At 43.4% G+C, this 16,994-nt stretch overlaps 1 protein-coding gene across 6 annotated transcripts in view; it reads left to right on the top strand.

Moving 5' to 3' along the window:
- LOC110502073 (unconventional myosin-XVI) overlaps nucleotides 1–16,994 on the top strand; it is a 236,277-nt gene that overhangs the window by 153,233 nt on the left and 66,050 nt on the right. For all 6 annotated transcript variants that reach the window (XM_036958970.1, XM_036958971.1, XM_036958966.1 and 3 more), the window contains exons 19-25: nucleotides 5,865–5,936; nucleotides 6,096–6,237; nucleotides 8,369–8,441; nucleotides 13,249–13,401; nucleotides 13,639–13,839; nucleotides 13,985–14,060; nucleotides 16,373–16,560. In XM_036958970.1, coding sequence (XP_036814865.1) covers nucleotides 5,865–5,936; nucleotides 6,096–6,237; nucleotides 8,369–8,441; nucleotides 13,249–13,401; nucleotides 13,639–13,839; nucleotides 13,985–14,060; nucleotides 16,373–16,560 — 905 coding nt within the window. The remainder of the gene's footprint in view (nucleotides 1–5,864; nucleotides 5,937–6,095; nucleotides 6,238–8,368; nucleotides 8,442–13,248; nucleotides 13,402–13,638; nucleotides 13,840–13,984; nucleotides 14,061–16,372; nucleotides 16,561–16,994) is intronic.

Here is a 16,994-nt window from a genome sequence, read left to right as displayed (position 1 = left end):
GAGGAAATGTACGTGTCTGCTGTTTATTGATAATGCAAGGTTGGTTGCTGTTGACGCATATCCCACGGTAGTTATTGGGGTCAAATGTGTCTTTACTTTTGTGGATTGGGGTGATCAGTCCCTGGTTACAAATATTGGGAATATGCCAGAGCTGAGGATGATGTTAAAGAGTTAAATTATAGCTAATTGGAATTTGTGGTCTTTATATTTTATCATTTAATTTCGGATACCATATTCCCCACAGGCCTTTTTTGGTAGAGAGTTGGTATTTTGGCCTGTAGTTCATTCAATGTAATTTGAGAATCCAATGAGTTCTGGTAGTCTTTAATAGTTGATTCTAAGATTTGTATTTGATCATGTATATGTTTTTTCTGTTTGTTCTTTGTTATAGAGCCAAAAAGATTGGGGAAGGGGTTTATCCATACATCTTCGTTTTGGATAGATAACTCTTTGTATTGTTGTTTGTTTTGAGTTTTCCAATTTTCAAAGAAGAGATTCAATTCTATGGATTCTTTCATTACATTGAGTGGATTTCTGACGTGCTGTTCCTTCTTTTTACATGGGTTATTTCTGTATTGTTTTCGTGATTCACCATAGTGAAGGCATAGACTTAGGTTTTCTGGTTCTATGTTTTTGGTTGGATAGGTTTCTCAATTTCTTGCTTAGGTTTTTATTCTTCAACAAATCATTTGTCATTGTTTATAATTTTCTTAGGTTGTCTTCTTGAAATTTTGAGATTTGATAGGGAAGCGGAGAGGTCAAATATACTGTTTAGGTTTTCTACTGCCAAGTTTACACCTTCACTATTACAGTGAAACATTTTGTCCAGGAAACTGTCTAGAGGGATTGAATTTGTTGTGGCCTAATAGTTTTTTGGAAGATTTCCACACTTTTCTCCCATCTATAGCATTTCTTAATATTATTTACAGTGCCTTGCGAAAGTATTCGGCCACCTTGAACTTTGCGACCTTTTGCCACATTTCAGGCTTCAAACATAAAGATATTAAACTGTATTTTTTTGTGAAGAATCAACAACAAGTGGGACACAATCATGAAGTGGAACGACATTTATTGGATATTTCAAACTTTTTTAACAAATCAAAAACTGAAAAATTGGGCGTGCAAAATTATTCAGCCCCTTTACTTTCAGTGAAGCAAACTCTCTCCAGAAGTTCAGTGAGGATCTCTGAATGATCCAATGTTGACCTAAATGACTAATGATGATAAATACAATCCACCTATGTGTAATCAAGTCTCCGTATAAATGCACCTGCACTGTGATAGTCTCAGAGGTCCGTTAAAAGCGCAGAGAGCATCATGAAGAACAAGGAACACACCAGGCAGGTCCGAGATACTGTTGTGAAGAAGTTTAAAGCCGGATTTGGATACAAAAAGATTTCCCAAGCTTTAAACATCCCAAGGAGCACTGTGCAAGCGATAATATTGAAATGGAAGGAGTATCAGACCACTGCAAATCTACCAAGACCTGGCCGTCCCTCTAAACTTTCAGCTCATACAAGGAGAAGACTGATCAGAGATGCAGCCAAGAGGCCCATGATCACTCTGGATGAACTGCAGAGATCTACAGCTGAGGTGGGAGACTCTGTCCATAGGACAACAATCAGTCGTATATTGCACAAATCTGGCCTTTATGGAAGAGTGGCAAGAAGAAAGCCATTTCTTAAAGATATCCATAAAAAGTGTCGTTTAAAGTTTGCCACAAGCCACCTGGGAGACACACCAAACATGTGGAAGAAGGTGCTCTGGTCAGATGAAACCAAAATTGCACTTTTTGGCAACAATGCAAAACATTATGTTTGGCGTAAAAGCAACACACCATCCCCACTATCAAACATGGTGGTGGCAGCATCATGGTTTGGGCCTGCTTTTCTTCAGCAGGGACAGGGAAGATGGTTAAAATTGATGGGAAGATGGATGGAGCCAAATACAGGACCATTCTGGAAGAAAACCTGATGGATTCTGCAAAAGACCTGAGACTGGGACAGAGATTTGTCTTCCAACAAGACAATGATCCAAAACATAAAGCAAAATCTACAATGGAATGGTTCAAAAATAAACATATCCAGGTGTTAGAATGGCCAAGTCAAAGTCCAGACCTGAATCTAATCGAGAATCTGTGGAAAGAACTGAAAACTGCTGTTCACAAATGCTCTACATCCAACCTCACTGAGCTCGAGCTGTTTTGCAAGGAGGAATGGGAAAAAATGTCAGTCTCTCGATGTGCAAAACTGATAGAGACATACCCCAAGCGACTTACAGCTGTAATCGCAGCAAAAGATGGCGCTACAAAGTATTAACTTAAGGGGGCTGAATAATTTTGCACGCCCAATTTTTCAGTTTTTGATTTGTTAAAAAAGTTTGAAATATCCAATAAATGTCGTTCCACTTCATGATTGTGTCCCACTTGTTGTTGATTCTTCACAAAAAAATACAGTTTTATATCTTTATGTTTGAAGCCTGAAATGTGGCAAAAGGTCGCAAAGTTCAAGGGGGCCGAATACTTTCGCAAGGCACTGTAGTTCCTTCACCTTTTATGCTTCATGATTGAGTATAGCTCTGTTCAAGTAGAGTGTTATTTTGTAGGGGTGTCAGTGAACTGACTGTAAATGCTCTAAGAGACTCTGGGTTGAGGTCAGTGATAAAGTAGTCTACATTTCTTCTACCAAGAGATGAGCTATAGGTGTGCCGTAGGAGGAGTCCCCTCGAAGCCTACCATTGACAATGTACATACCCAGCGCCCGACAGAGCTGCGTGAGTTGTGAACTGCTTTTGTTGGTTATGTTGTCATAATTTTGTCTAGGGGGTCATATGGGGGAGGGAACGCTGTCTCCTCCAGGTGGGTGTTTGTCCGTCTGTGTGCTGAGGATGTCAGGTTCTTGTCCAGTTCTGGCATTTAGGTCGCCACAGAGTATGTACATGTCACTGGGCCTGGAAATTGTTGATCTAGCCCTCTAGGATGGAGAGGCTGTCATCGTTAAAGTATGGGGATTTTATTTGGGGGATATAGGTAGCACACACAAGGAAATATTTCTATGTTGAGATCATTTCCTTATTACTTTCTAGCCAGATGTAAAATGTTCCTGTTTTGACTCATTTAATAGAGTGGGTTAAGGCTGCTCTCTACCAAATTAGCATACCCCCTGAGTTTCTTCCCTGTTTCACACCTGGTAGTTTGGTGGATGGGACTAGCAGCTCTGTAACCTAGAGGGAAACCAGTGGGTCCATCTCCTTTATACCATGTGTCTTGTAGGATGACAATGTCTGTATTTCTGATTTCTTTGATGAAGTCTGGTTTCCTGCTCTTTAGGCCAAAAGCAGATGACCTGTTATATTCCAGGATGAGATAGTAAAAGCTTTGCATTTCACAGTGTCTAGTGTTGTTTTTGTGTGGTTTAGGCACAGTAGGTGTGAGCAGAGCATTTTGCGCATCTAATACATACCTCAGGATGGGATCGCAGGATGGGGCTTGGGCAGGTGTAATGGGGGGGTTGGGTCTGTTGCTTTGCTCACTGTCTGGTCATATGTCCTGTCCTGTCATGTTGAGGTCCTTGACGCAGGGGTGGGGGGAATGGGGTGGGCAGAAGGGGCATAGTTCTGATATGGGGGGGCCAATATAGGGTGTGGCCAGGGTTTGCCTAGGGTGGTCTCAGCTGGTTGGGGTGTGGCTGGTGATTCTGTGCTCTGGGTGTAGGTCTTCTTGGCATGGGATCTCTCGGTGCAGGTCCTTCAGGAGGGGGCCTTGCAGGTCTGGGCCTGTTGTCCGTTGCTCTGTTGATCCTGTGTGACGTGCTGGGGCTACGGTTGAGGGTGATGTCCTTCAGGGTCCTGGTAAAAGTTGGGATTGCTGCCTTGTAGATGTGGACATGGTCGGAAAGGCTGTTCAAGTCCAGGATGGAGTGGTGGGCCAGGTATACATTAGGTTTTGAGGCACAGTCTCGTGAAATACTTGCATTCACCTGCTGTATGGTGGCAGGGTGAAAGTCTTTTCGTGGTAGCAGGGTGGAGACTTGTGCATTGGGGAAAGTGGAATAAGCTTTTTCAATCACTCCCTTGAGTGCTGTGGCCACTTTACCTGCTGGGCCCTCAGGTCATTTGTGCCCGTGTGAAGAGGGCTATCAGTGGAGCTGACAGGGAGGTTGTTAGGAAGGGGTGGGGTCTGTTGAGTTGGTGGGTCCTGTGTTGTCTGTCCCATTGTGGTGTTGAGGTTGTGATCCGGGTCTGAAGTGGGCTGTTCTACTGGCTCCTCTGGGGGAGTGTCCTACACTCTGTCACACCTCAGCTTTCTCACCTCCTCCTTCAGTGTGCCTCTAAGTTCTCTCACCTCAGTCCGTAGAGCAGCCAGCTCTCCCAGACAGCTCCACCTTCTGCCCTCCGGGTCTTGTTGGGAGGGATGTTGTTGTGCTAGTCTGTTTTTTGGGTTTGTTCTGTCTGGATTGTGTGGACTAGCTCTCTGAGCTCAACCATGTCTCTCTCCAGCTCAGTGAATTTATCCTATCAATGATGGATGAGCAGTGCAGTTGTGGGGCCTTGTTGTGTTCAGTGATGGGGGTTGACTATCCTCGTCTGCGGGACAGCTTGAAGAGGTGTGATCAGACTCACTCAGGATGGGGGAGTCCTCACAGAGAGAGAGAGCTTTTCCTGCTGTGCTTTCTCTCTGATCCCGTAAAAGTCCTGCTGCAACTGTATGAGGATGCCCTGCACCATTACTGCCCCAGACTTCTACACGTTGACAAAGGTTGTTTCAATTTCCTCAATGTCTACTATTCTGAGTTTCCACCATGGGCCAATACCCTCTCTCTTGACATAGGTGTAGTGTGCTCTTATAGCACTGTGCCATGCCAGGGGATGGTCTATGTGGGAAATTAAGTTGCTTACGTTCCCCTCGTTGTAGCAGTCAGCAAATAGTGTCTCTGGATTGTCCTTGAGGACCTATTTTACTCTCTTTGTTTCTCTCTCTCACACACACAGACTCTCTCCCATTCTGTAATGTATTTGCTGTTGGTGTTTCAGCCAGTCTGCTATGGTCACCTGTTTGGTGAGCCCCTGTTCCCTCTCATGCTTTTGCCATTGTGAGAAGAGAACCCATTACTCCCTACATTACAAGACACAACTACACTACACACATACACTACTACACCCTGACCTCACAGAGGGTAGACAAATTATGTCATCTCCCACACCAAAACAGGGCCCTCTCAAGGAGACGTGAGGTCATTGGGATTCTGAGGTCCTGTCACACTGTTTTTGTGCTCGTTCATATGCCCTGAGTCAGGGATGACTAAGCGCTGCCAGCATATAAGCGGTGATGAGTTTTAGCGGAGATCGACTCGTCATGTCGGCTCAGTGATGTCAGAATGAATTATGTAGGCTGGAGCGAGACAACTGGGAAACAACTGGGACCACCAAAATCTCTGACTTCTGACTTCAAAGTGTTTGAGACAACTGGGAACTCTGAAACAAACAAGCTCCGACTGGGATTTTTTTTTTTAAAAGGTCATCCAACTCGGAATTCCATGTCGGAAACTCTGGAATCATTCTAGAGCTCCGACTTTCCGACCTGAAGATCACTGACGTTATGATTTGACCTTGTTTTTTTCCGAGCACCATCAGTACTAGTCAGAGTGTGACACTTCATATTTTAAACTGTTTTTGTCTCTCTGTCAGTGACTGAAGTTTAGGCTTGAACTGAGCTTGAACTTTAGACTTTCCACCCTGTCTCTGTTTTATGTTCTTCTATCACTTTACTTATTCACCTTCTTTTTTCTCTCTCTCTCTTACTCTTTTCCCCCCCTTTTCTCTCTCTCTCTTACTCTTTCCCCCACCCCCCTTTTCTCTCTCTCCAGTATCTGGAATGCTACAGGTGTGTTCTGATGACCTTAGTTCTGCCCTCACCTCAGATGTGCAATACTTCAAAGGTAATCACTCACCCTCTGTTCTCGTCTTTTCCCCAAACATTTACTGACTTCACAATACAAACATACTTCCCATCTGTAAGATGAAAATAGGATTTCTATGGTAACCGTTTGGATGTCAGACCCAGGTCACCATGGCATTTACCCTCTTGCTTCCTTCAGGTGATGTCATCACACGGCGTCACACGGTGGAGATGTCACAGCACTACAGAGACCAGCTGGCTAAAGCCCTGTACGGACGCCTCTTCAGCTACCTGGTCAACAACAGCAACTACTACCTACAGGGACAGGACGACAACATGGGGTAGGGCAAAGTGTGTGTGTGTGCGCGCGTCTCTGTGCATGTGTATCACAGGCATGTACATTTTTAATTGTAAACACTACAAGGAATTAATTGGCAGCCAGCACAGATACCCATTAAAAACCTTCTGTCATATGTCCATCATCACAGACTCAACAATAGCACATGCAAGCCTGTCAGAAACACAACACTGATACTATCACTCATAACATATCGTTTACACTGGAGAGTTGGAATAGTTTGCATTTTATGTACTAACACACGCAAAGTTGACTTAGAGACCACACACACAGAGACACAGCGTAGAGGTGGAGGCCAGTGAATCCTTGGTCTTGGTGTGTTGATATTTTTCAGCCTTATCGTCATGTTAGATAAGCACTATTATCTTCTGGAATGTGTTTTTTTTGCATTGACCCTCTCACTCTCTCTCTCACACACGCATGCATGCACACACACACACACACACACACACACACACACACACACACACACACACACACACACACACACACACACACACCAAAATATGCAATAATTAATCATTAATGCAGTGCCTTCGGAAAGTATTCAGACAACTTTACGAAATAAATCTATTTCCTCATCAATCTACACACAATACCGCATAATGACAAAGCAAAAACAGTTATTTTGTTATTTTGCCAAATTTATTTAAACTCAAAAACAGAAATACCTTATTTACATAAGTGTTCAGAACCTTTGCTACAGTATGAGACTCAAAATTGAGCTCAGGTGCATCTTGTTTCCATTGATCATCCTTGAGATGTTTCTACAACTTGATTGGAGTCCACCTGTGGTAAATTCAATTGATTGGACATGACTTGGAAAGCCACACAACTGTCTATATAAGGTCCCACAGTTGACAGTGAATGTCAGAGAAAAAACCATGTCGAAGGAATTGTCCGTAGAGCCCCGAGACAGGATTGTGTAGGAGGCACAGATCTGGAGAAGGGTGCCAGTTGCCGCCATCATTCTTAAATGGAAGAAGTTAGGAGCCACCAAGACTCTTCCTATAGCTGGCAGCCCAGCCATACTGAGCAATCAGGGGAGGGCCTTGGTCAGGGAGGTGAACAATAACCCGATGGTCACTCTGACAGAACTCCAGAGTTTCTCTGTGGGGATGGGAGAACCTTCCAGATGGAAAACCATCTCTGCAGCACTCCACCAATTAAGCCTTTATGGTAGAGTGGCGAGACGGAAGCCACTCTTCAGTAAAAGGCACATGACAGCCCACTTGGAATTTGGTCTGATGAAACCAAGATTGAACGCTTTGGCCTGAATGTAAAGCTTCACGTCTGGAGGAAACCTGGCACCATCCCTACGGTGAAGCATGGTGGTGGAAGCATCATGCTGTGGGGATTGTTTTTTAGCGGGGGACTAGTCAGGATCGAGGGAAAGATGAACAGAGCAAAGTACAAAGAGATATTTGATGAAAACCTGCTCCAGAGAGCTCAGGACCTCAGACTTGGGGCGAAGGTTCTCCTATCAACAGGACAACGACCCACAGCCAAGACAACGCAGGAATGGCTTCGGGACAAGTCTCTGAATGTCCTTCAATGGCCCAGCCAGAGCCCAGACTTGAACCCGATGAAACATCTCTGGAGAAACCTGATAATAGATGTGCAAGAATGAGAGAAACTACTCAAATACAGGTGTGCCAAGCTTGTAGCGTCATACCTAAGAAGACTCGAGGCTGTAATCGCTGCCAAAGGTGCTTCAACAAAGTACTGAGTAAATGGTCTGAATACTTATGTAAATTCGACATCAGTATTTAGTTTTATAAATGTATTTTCAAAAAAATAAAAATAAACGTTTTTTGCTTAGTCATTATGGGATATCGTGTGTAGATTGATGAGGGAAAAAAACAATTTCATCCATTTTAGAATAAGGCTGTATCATGACAAAATGTGGAAGACTTCAAGGGGTCTGAATAGTTTCCGAATGCACTGTATATACTTCAGCGAACACACACACTTTTCCATTCATTCTAGCCACACCACTCAAAATCAAACATAGACACGAACAGGGACACACACCAACATGACCTCTGAGGAGCTGTCACACTGTTTGTGAATTCCTTCTCTGATCGTTCCCCTCCTCCACACCTCTCCCAAAGAGACCCTGCTCTTGAGATTGGAATCCTGGACATCTTTGGATTTGAGGAATTCCAGAGGAATGGATTTGAGCAGGTATGTTCATTTCACAACACTCACATTATGGATCTCCCCACCCCATATTATATGTGTGTTTCCACTCCTTCCAGTTGTATTGAGTCTTGTTCTATGGCTCTAGTATGTCTGAGGTATTCTCAAGTCATAGACATAGTTCGAACATCAAGGCCAGACTGAGCTACGGTCTTCTTTTCTGGCAGTGGAGAAGGTTTTAGAGGTATCAACCTGCTAACTATATAACAGGTCTAGGTTAACCCTTTGAGACCAGGACCACGGGGCAGTGTTTATTTTATGGTACTCTGTAGCTCAGTTAGTAGAGCATGGTTCTTGCAAAAGCCAGGATAGTAGGTTTGATGACTGAAAGTTGCTTTGGATAAAAAAGCAGACACAATACCTTTGACTCTGTGTCTTTCTTTCAGCCATCTCGCTCTCCCTCTGTTCTTTCATTCATAAATATTGTGGTCTCTAGATCTTATGGACTTCTCCCCTGTACGAACAAGGATCAGAGAGTTTAGCTGGAAGTCTCTATATCTGTGTGTGTGTGTGTGTGTGTGTGTGTGTGTGTGTGTGTGTGTGTGTGTGTGTGTGTGTGTGTGTGTGTGTGTGTGTGTGTTGGAAGTGGTAAGATGTCAATTGTTTTTCTCTCAGGATGTTCTTTAATCCGAGCGGAACATTGGAGGTGTTCAAGGAAATAAGTGCTTACCCATGCTGCCCTCGGCTTTCCCACACTCCCCTTGGGACCACCCCTGATCAAACCATGTGTGTGTGTGTGTGTGTTGGAAGTGGTAAGATGTCAATTGCTTTCCTCTCAGGATGTTCTTTAATCCGAGCGGAAGAGGGGGATTCACAGATCTAAACTGACAAGGGAATCTTAGAAAGAGAGAGAGAGAGGGAGAGAGGTATAGGAGAGATAGATGGGTAAGAGTGGATGAAAGAAAGAGACTGGTAGACATTTATTGGGGATTAAACATCCCTCGTCCTCCATCCTCCCCCTCCGCCCCCATTCGACCCCTTCAGCCCCATTCCTTCCTCATCCCTCCTTCCCCCAGTGTGTTTCCTGTGTTCCAGTGTTCAGGTCCATGTTTGAGGAGACCCTGTCTGCTATTGAAGACAACTAATCACTGGATTACACATTACACTCTGGAGAGATAGGGGAGGGGCAGGTGTCAACAAAACAAGCATGATAATTTAGTGTGCGCATGGCACACACACACACACACGATGCACACACAGATCAGGGTAATTAATGCGGCCTGGGCTTGTTAGAGTTTGTTCGTCAGAGCTGTATTGTACCTGCTCAGCATTTCCTTAATGAGCTCATGCTTTACAGACATCAACACCTGCTGAGACTGACTGACTGACTGAGGCTGTCATAGACGTATAATTAGTCTAAAATACAATTCAAGTTCAAAGACTAAATCAAATGTAAATTAAATATCCCACAATTGAATTATTTCTGATGTTTCTTACATGTCATTGTGATATCCAATACATGTTAAAGGGGAATGGAAGTATTTTACAATCTAAACAAACCATAAATACATGTTCTGGGTGTTTGTCATATAAAAATAACATCTTTGCATAACTTTGAATATTTTGATTTTGGATCCAATGCTTATTTGGGACTGGGCGCCACCATTAAAATTGGCATGGTAACAACACGAGCTGCAACTTCATGGACTGGACAGAAATATTTGACACTTTGATTTGTGATTGCTTAATAAAGTAAGGGGAGTGACAGCTCTCCCATCCCAATATTAAGCAAATTAACTATGAAAATCAAGAGATATTTGCATTGAACCCTTAATGCCCATTGTGCAATATACAAGTAGCTGCCAAAATAATGAAAACACGTGAATAAATGTGGGATACAAAGTATATTGAAAGCAGGTGCTTCAACACAGGTGTGGTTCCTGAGTTAATTCAGCAATTAACATCCCATCATGCTTAGAGTCATGTATAAAAATGCTGGGCAGGCCATTATTTTGGCTACTATGGCTATGCCCCCGTAGGTGCATTATGCCCCCATCCACAGGGCAGGAGTGGTCCCTGAATGGTTTGATGAGCATGAAAACAATGTAAACCATATGCCATGGCCATCTCAGCCACCAGATCTCAACTCAATTGAACACTTCTGGGAGATTTGGGAGCATTGCCTGAGATAGTGTTTTCCACCACCATCAACAAAACACCAAATGATGTAATTTCTCATGGAAGAATGGTGTCACATCCCTCCAATAGATTTCCAGACACTTATAGAATCTATGCTGAGGTGCATTGAAGTTGTTCTGGCTCAACACCCTATTAGGACACTTTATGTTGGTGTTTCCTTTATTTTGGCTGTTACCTGTAGCTAAGCCCTGTTATTAAACTTCTAAGTAAACAATGGCACATTTTATTATAGCAGTACAGTAGCTACAGTAAGCTATAGACACCAGCTCTTGGCTCTGGATTGGGGTTTCCATATCATGGAGAGGAGGCAGAGCTTTAAAGTGGCAATCAGCGGTACAATAACAAAGCATTCTTCCCACCCCTATTTCAGTAAAACCTGAGGGATGGGGCTAGAGAAATGTAACCACCCTCAGATTCATAGACAGAGCTATGGATGCAACGAATGCATGATATCAAAATGATATTTTTAACCATGTTCTGAGGCTACATAGTCTTTGGTTACATTTACTTTGTTTACAAACATTGGAGTAAAACAAGCTTATCATTTGGGTTCTGATTGGGTAAGGAAGTTAAACGAAGCTCAAGAGGCATTTCTAAGTTATATTCTTCAAGAATAAATGGGAGCATATACAGTGCCTTGCGAAAGTATTCGGCCCCCTTGAACTTTGCGACCTTTTGCCACATTTCAGGCTTCAAACATAAAGATATAAAACTGTATTTTTTTGTGAAGAATCAACAACAAGTGGGACACAATCATGAAGTGGAACGACATTTATTGGATATTTCAAACTTTTTTAACAAATCAAAAACTGAAAAATTAGGCGTGCAAAATTATTCAGCCCCCTTAAGTTAATACTTTGTAGCGCCACCTTTTGCTGTGATTACAGCTGTAAGTCGCTTGGGGTATGTCTCTATCAGTTTTGCACATCGACAGACTGAAATTCTTTCCCATTCCTCCTTGCAAAACAGCTCGAGCTCAGTGAGGTTGGATGGAGAGCATTTGTGAACAGCAGTTTTCAGTTCTTTCCACAGATTCTCGATTGGATTCAGGTCTGGACTTTGACTTGGCCATTCTAACACCTGGATATGTTTATTTTTGAACCATTCCATTGTAGATTTTGCTTTATGTTTTGGATCATTGTCTTGTTGGAAGACAAATCTCCGTCCCAGTCACAGGTCTTTTGCAGAATCCATCAGGTTTTCTTCCAGAATGGTCCTGTATTTGGCTCCATCCAACTTCCCATCAATTTTAACCATCTTCCCTGTCCCTGCTGAAGAAAAGCAGGCCCAAACCATGATGCTGCCACCACCATGTTTGACAGTGGGGATGGTGTGTTCAGCTGTGTTGCTTTTACGCCAAACGTTTTGCATTGTTGCCAAAAAGTTCAATTTTGGTTTCATCTGACCAGAGCACCTTCTTCCACATGTTTGGTGTGTCTCCCAGGTGGCTTGTGGCAAACTTTAAACAACACTTTTTATGGATATCTTAAAGAAATGGCTTTCTTCTTGCCACTCTTCCATAAAGGCCAGATTTGTGCAATATACGACTGATTGTTGTCCTATGGACAGAGTCTCCCACCTCAGCTGTAGATCTCTGCAGTTCATCCAGAGTGATCATGGGCCTCTTGGCTGCATCTCTGATCAGTCTTCTCCTTGGATGAGCTGAAAGTTTAGAGGGACGGCCAGGTCTTGGTAGATTTGCAGTGGTCTGATACTCCTTCCATTTCAATATTATCGCTTGCACAGTGCTCCTTGGGATGTTTAAAGCTTGGGAAATCTTTTTGTATCCAAATCCGGCTTTAAACTTCTTCACAACAGTATCTCGGACCTGCCTGGTGTGTTCCTTGTTCTTCATGATGCTCTCTGCGCTTTTAACGGACCTCTAAGACTATCACAGTGCAGGTGCATTTATACGGAGACTTGATTACACACAGGTGGATTGTATTTATCATCATTAGTCATTTAGGTCAACAGTGGATCATTCAGAGATCCTCACTGAACTTTGGAGAGAGTTTGCTGCACTGAAAGTAAAGGGGCTGAATAATTTTGCACGCCCAATTGTTCAGTTTTTGATTTGTTAAAAAAGTTAGAAATATCCAATAAATGTCGTTCCATTTCATGATTGTGTCCCACTTGTTGTTGATTCTTCACAAAAAAATACAGTTTTATATCTTTATGTTTGAAGCCTGAAATGTGGCAAAAGGTCGCAAAGTTCAAGGGGGCCGAATACTTTCGCAAGGCACTGTACATTATTTATAAGTCCGAAAATGGAAATAAAACTGCTCCTTTAATCTTATTATTATTATTTCACAACTCTTAAAGTTCACTGTTTTATTACATTTTTAACCAAAGTATTCGTGAGGGTTTGAGATAGGCATGTGAGCAGTGCAGGTGCTGATGAGCCATTTGCGGTGATTGCATATGCCTATACATCGTTGCGTAGTTGCCTAGGCCTATGGTGAAACCATTGTTTAGGACATTAGGCTTTCATGTTACTTTAGCCCTCATCAGACGGCATGAGTTTTACTGAGGGAGGTCGGGTAATGTAATTATGTGTACAAGCACAAAGCACCACATCTGTAAGTTTAGTCCCGTGTGAATTTGCCACACACCATTTACTTGCATGTTAACTTGTGTGTGTGTGTGTTCCCAGCTGTGTGTGAACATGACCAACGAGCGTGTGAGGCTGTATGTCTCCGAGGTGCTGTTCCAGCAGGAGCAGGCCGAGTGTCTACAGGAGGCCGTCGCCATGGAGACGCTCCGGTCACCTGGCAACCAGCCTGCCATTCTAGACTTTTTCTTCCAGGTAATGTTTTGTTGTCTGCGGTCTCCACCGCTGCCTCTGCTACACCACTGCCTCTTTAAGAACTGTGATAACCCCTATAAAAAGAACACATATCTCATTCTAGAAAAGGCTTTGGTTTTGAGTGTGGTTATATAGATTTTGAGGTACAAAGATCAGATTACCCTGCGTCAGGGCACAGTGTACCGTGGTTCTATGCATTCTATATCTGTCTGTGACCCCTGTCCTCCATCTTCCCAGAAGCCTCAAGGTCTGCTGTCTGTGATGGATGAGGAGAGTCAGTCGCTGAGGCCTACAGAACAGACGCTCTACAAGAGACTACAGACACACCTCGACAACACACCCACACACGGCATCTCCCTGACAACCAAGGACGGCAATGGAAACCCCCCACCCATAGACCAGGGTCCTGCCTTCACTGTGAAACACTACGCAGGCCAAGTGAGTAGGTGTTCGCTCACAGACACACACGCGCGCACACGCACACAGCAACACACTCACATACAATGTAGACCAGGTGAGTGAATCTGACATTTTAAAGGTGTACCTTTAACATGTTGTTGTATATCTGTTCTCTGATTGATAGATGGCCTATGACCTCACAGGATCCCTGGTGAAGAACAAGGACTCCCTCCCCCAAAACCTGCTACTGGTTCTGAAGTGTAAGTATCACTAAATATACACACACACACCATTTAATTTCGATCAATTTCTGACTGCACGCCTTTTGATATTAAGAAACCTTGACCATTTTGCGTACCCCGCCCTACCATGAGACAGTCATGTCGTCATCTCTGAAAAATAGAAATAGTTGAGTTTAATATCATTTGAAAGCTTACAAACAGGGTTGTCAAAATGTTTCATTATTTCTTGGAAAAAAAACTTTTTAAAATTAAAATTGTAATTTCTTTACCTTTACCATATATTAACTAAACATGCATAAACTGTAGCTTAGACCCTATTTCACATCATCTGAGGTGTTTGTGTTGTGACGTGAGTGGAAATATCCATTGTTTTAAATGAAACTGTCAATCTTTCATAGGAAACCTATTGAAATCATAGAGATATAAATAATAGAATAGGCATTCCAATTCAAGATGTCATTCGATGGTGATTGGACTGGTGGCCATCTTCCTGATAGTAATTGAAATGTATAAATTCAATTGAATTTCAATGGTGTACCAGCTAAATTGTAGTGGTCTGAAGGGATAGGTTCATTACAAAATGATCTTTCTATGATTGAAATGACATTCACCCTGATTTCAAAAGAATGCTGTGTCTCAACCGATGACAGGCAAAACACAAACACCTCAGACAATGTAAAGTAGGGTCTAAGCTACAACATATGAGAAAACATTGAGTTGACACGTTTTTAGGTAAAACATTGAATACTTTTTTTCAATAAATAATCAAATAGTTTGACACTTCTGTTTGTAAGGATAATATCATATCAAACTCAACCATTGTATCTCTTCCAGTGATGAAGACATGGATGTCTCATGGTAGGATGGGGGATGCTAAATGGATCCACTTTGAGCACCTCTATCTCCTGAAGGTTTTGTCATTCAGGTCCAAAAAGGCACTTTCTGAACACTTCTTCCATGGGCAAACATGTCTGGAAGAGTGCTGTCAGAAAGGGATTGAATTCATACAGAACAACCCAAACACAGCAGTAGTGGGTATATAGTCTATTGAGCATGGCCAGACGTGTGCTGGTGTAGTTGTGAGCCAAGCATAGCAGGACACAGGCAGACTTTGTGTCAGAGCCAGGAGCAGCTAGCTTAGCGTCTCTAGGGCTAATTGCTGTGGTTTGCTGTAATTTACATGATGTGCCTAATCAGGCTACCCTTTCAGAGTTGGCTTTTTGTACCTCTCTTTGACCTTCTCTCTTGCTTTTGTTCCTTTGTGCACATACGCACAATGTACACACATAAAGATACACATGCACACACACCTTCCTGTTTCACTCCTTTTGGACAGAAACATACATACCCACAAACACTTCCAGCTCAGATAATATTAACTTCAGGCGGCCAGTTGCACCTTAATTGGGGAGGACGGGCTCATAGTAACGGCTGGAACGGAATACATGGAGCGGTACCGAATACATCAAAGGCATAGTTTCTATGTGTTTGATACCATTCCATTTACTCCATTGCAGCCATTATTATTAGCTGTCCTCCCTTCAGCATCCTCCTGTGGATACATCTCAGCCCCTCCTTCCCATCCATTTCCTATATACCAAAGGGTAAAGGTAAGTTTAGACTGAAGGGTGTGTGAGGGTGGGGGCTGAGGGTGGGCTGAGCTGTATGTATGGAGAGTGCTTTGTGGGCCTCAGGAGTCAGGTGGTGGGGTTGGAGGGGGATTATGATTACATAAATGAAGAGACAATTACCTCTGGAGCCCACAGACATTACTCCCTACAACCAGTCTAGGACTCTTGTTTATTTTTCCTTTCAAGATCTCTGTTTTCTCTGTTTTCTCTGTTTTCTCTGTTTTCTCTCTCTCTCTCTCTCTCTCTCTCTCTCTCTCTCTATCTCTATCTATCTATCTCTCACCACCACACACCACACACACTCCCCTCCCACACACACATGCCTCTCTCAAAGATCTCATTGTTTTCCAGGGCTGCTTCACGTGTTCTTTGGCAGCATGCTCAGCCTACTCTCTTATGGACCTGATTGTTTACATGGCTATTATTGCTACATTGCCTCCCCCTCACTTCTCCTCTTTCCTTCCTTCCTTCCAACCATCCTTCTACTCTTAATCCCCTCATGTCTACTGTCTGCTCCTCTCTCTCTCTCTCTCTCTCTCTCACTCTCTCTCTCTCTTTCTCTCTCTCTCTCTCCTTCCTCCTCTCCTGCTCCTGCTGATCCTCTCCTCCAATCAATGCTCTCCAATTGTCTTCCTCCCTCCTTCCTCTCCACTCCCTTCCCTCCCTCTCTCTCTCTCTCTCTGTGATTCCCCTGTACAGCCAGTGAGAGTGTGTTGGTGCAGCAGTTGTTCCAGTCCAAGCTGACCCAGACTGGGTCTCTGGTACCGGGCCAAGCCAGGGTGGCTCTGAGAGGGCCCAAAGCAGCACTTCTCCTAAACAGGATGTCATCCCCCTCCACCCTGACCCCCGCAGGCCGCGAGCCTCGGAGGTACCTGGACCTCACCAAGGTACTGGACAATGGCTGGTAAACCATATACTGTGTAGCATACCGTACCTCATACACTCACCAAGGTATGGAGAACTAAGTGGCATAACCATCACCTTAGCATGTCATATGGTACATTAGCCTCGTTGCTCCGGGAGACCTGTACACATTGGGCTCCTGTCACTGAAAATAGCATCCCGTATCCCCAAAAACATATTCACCAGCCCTCCCGTATATCTATTTCCAATAAACATTTCCCAAACCCCCGAAAGGTATATCTATAATCAGGAAATGCCTTACCAGTTGGTATGGGTAATTAAATGTGTGAAAATAAATGTTTTCCAGAGTTTCTCCCTAAAGATGCTCGGGCATCTGAGATCACACGGTAATCTCACATGGGATCTACTACGGAGTAGTGTGTTTGTGGGTATGTATGTTTCTGTCCAAAAGGAGAGA

Source organism: Oncorhynchus mykiss, chromosome 22, assembly GCF_013265735.2.
Source record: "Oncorhynchus mykiss isolate Arlee chromosome 22, USDA_OmykA_1.1, whole genome shotgun sequence".
In the NCBI taxonomy this organism is placed as follows: domain Eukaryota; kingdom Metazoa; phylum Chordata; class Actinopteri; order Salmoniformes; family Salmonidae; genus Oncorhynchus; species Oncorhynchus mykiss.
Note: the sequence above shows the minus strand (reverse complement) of the source record. Positions and strands in the feature narration are given on the sequence as shown.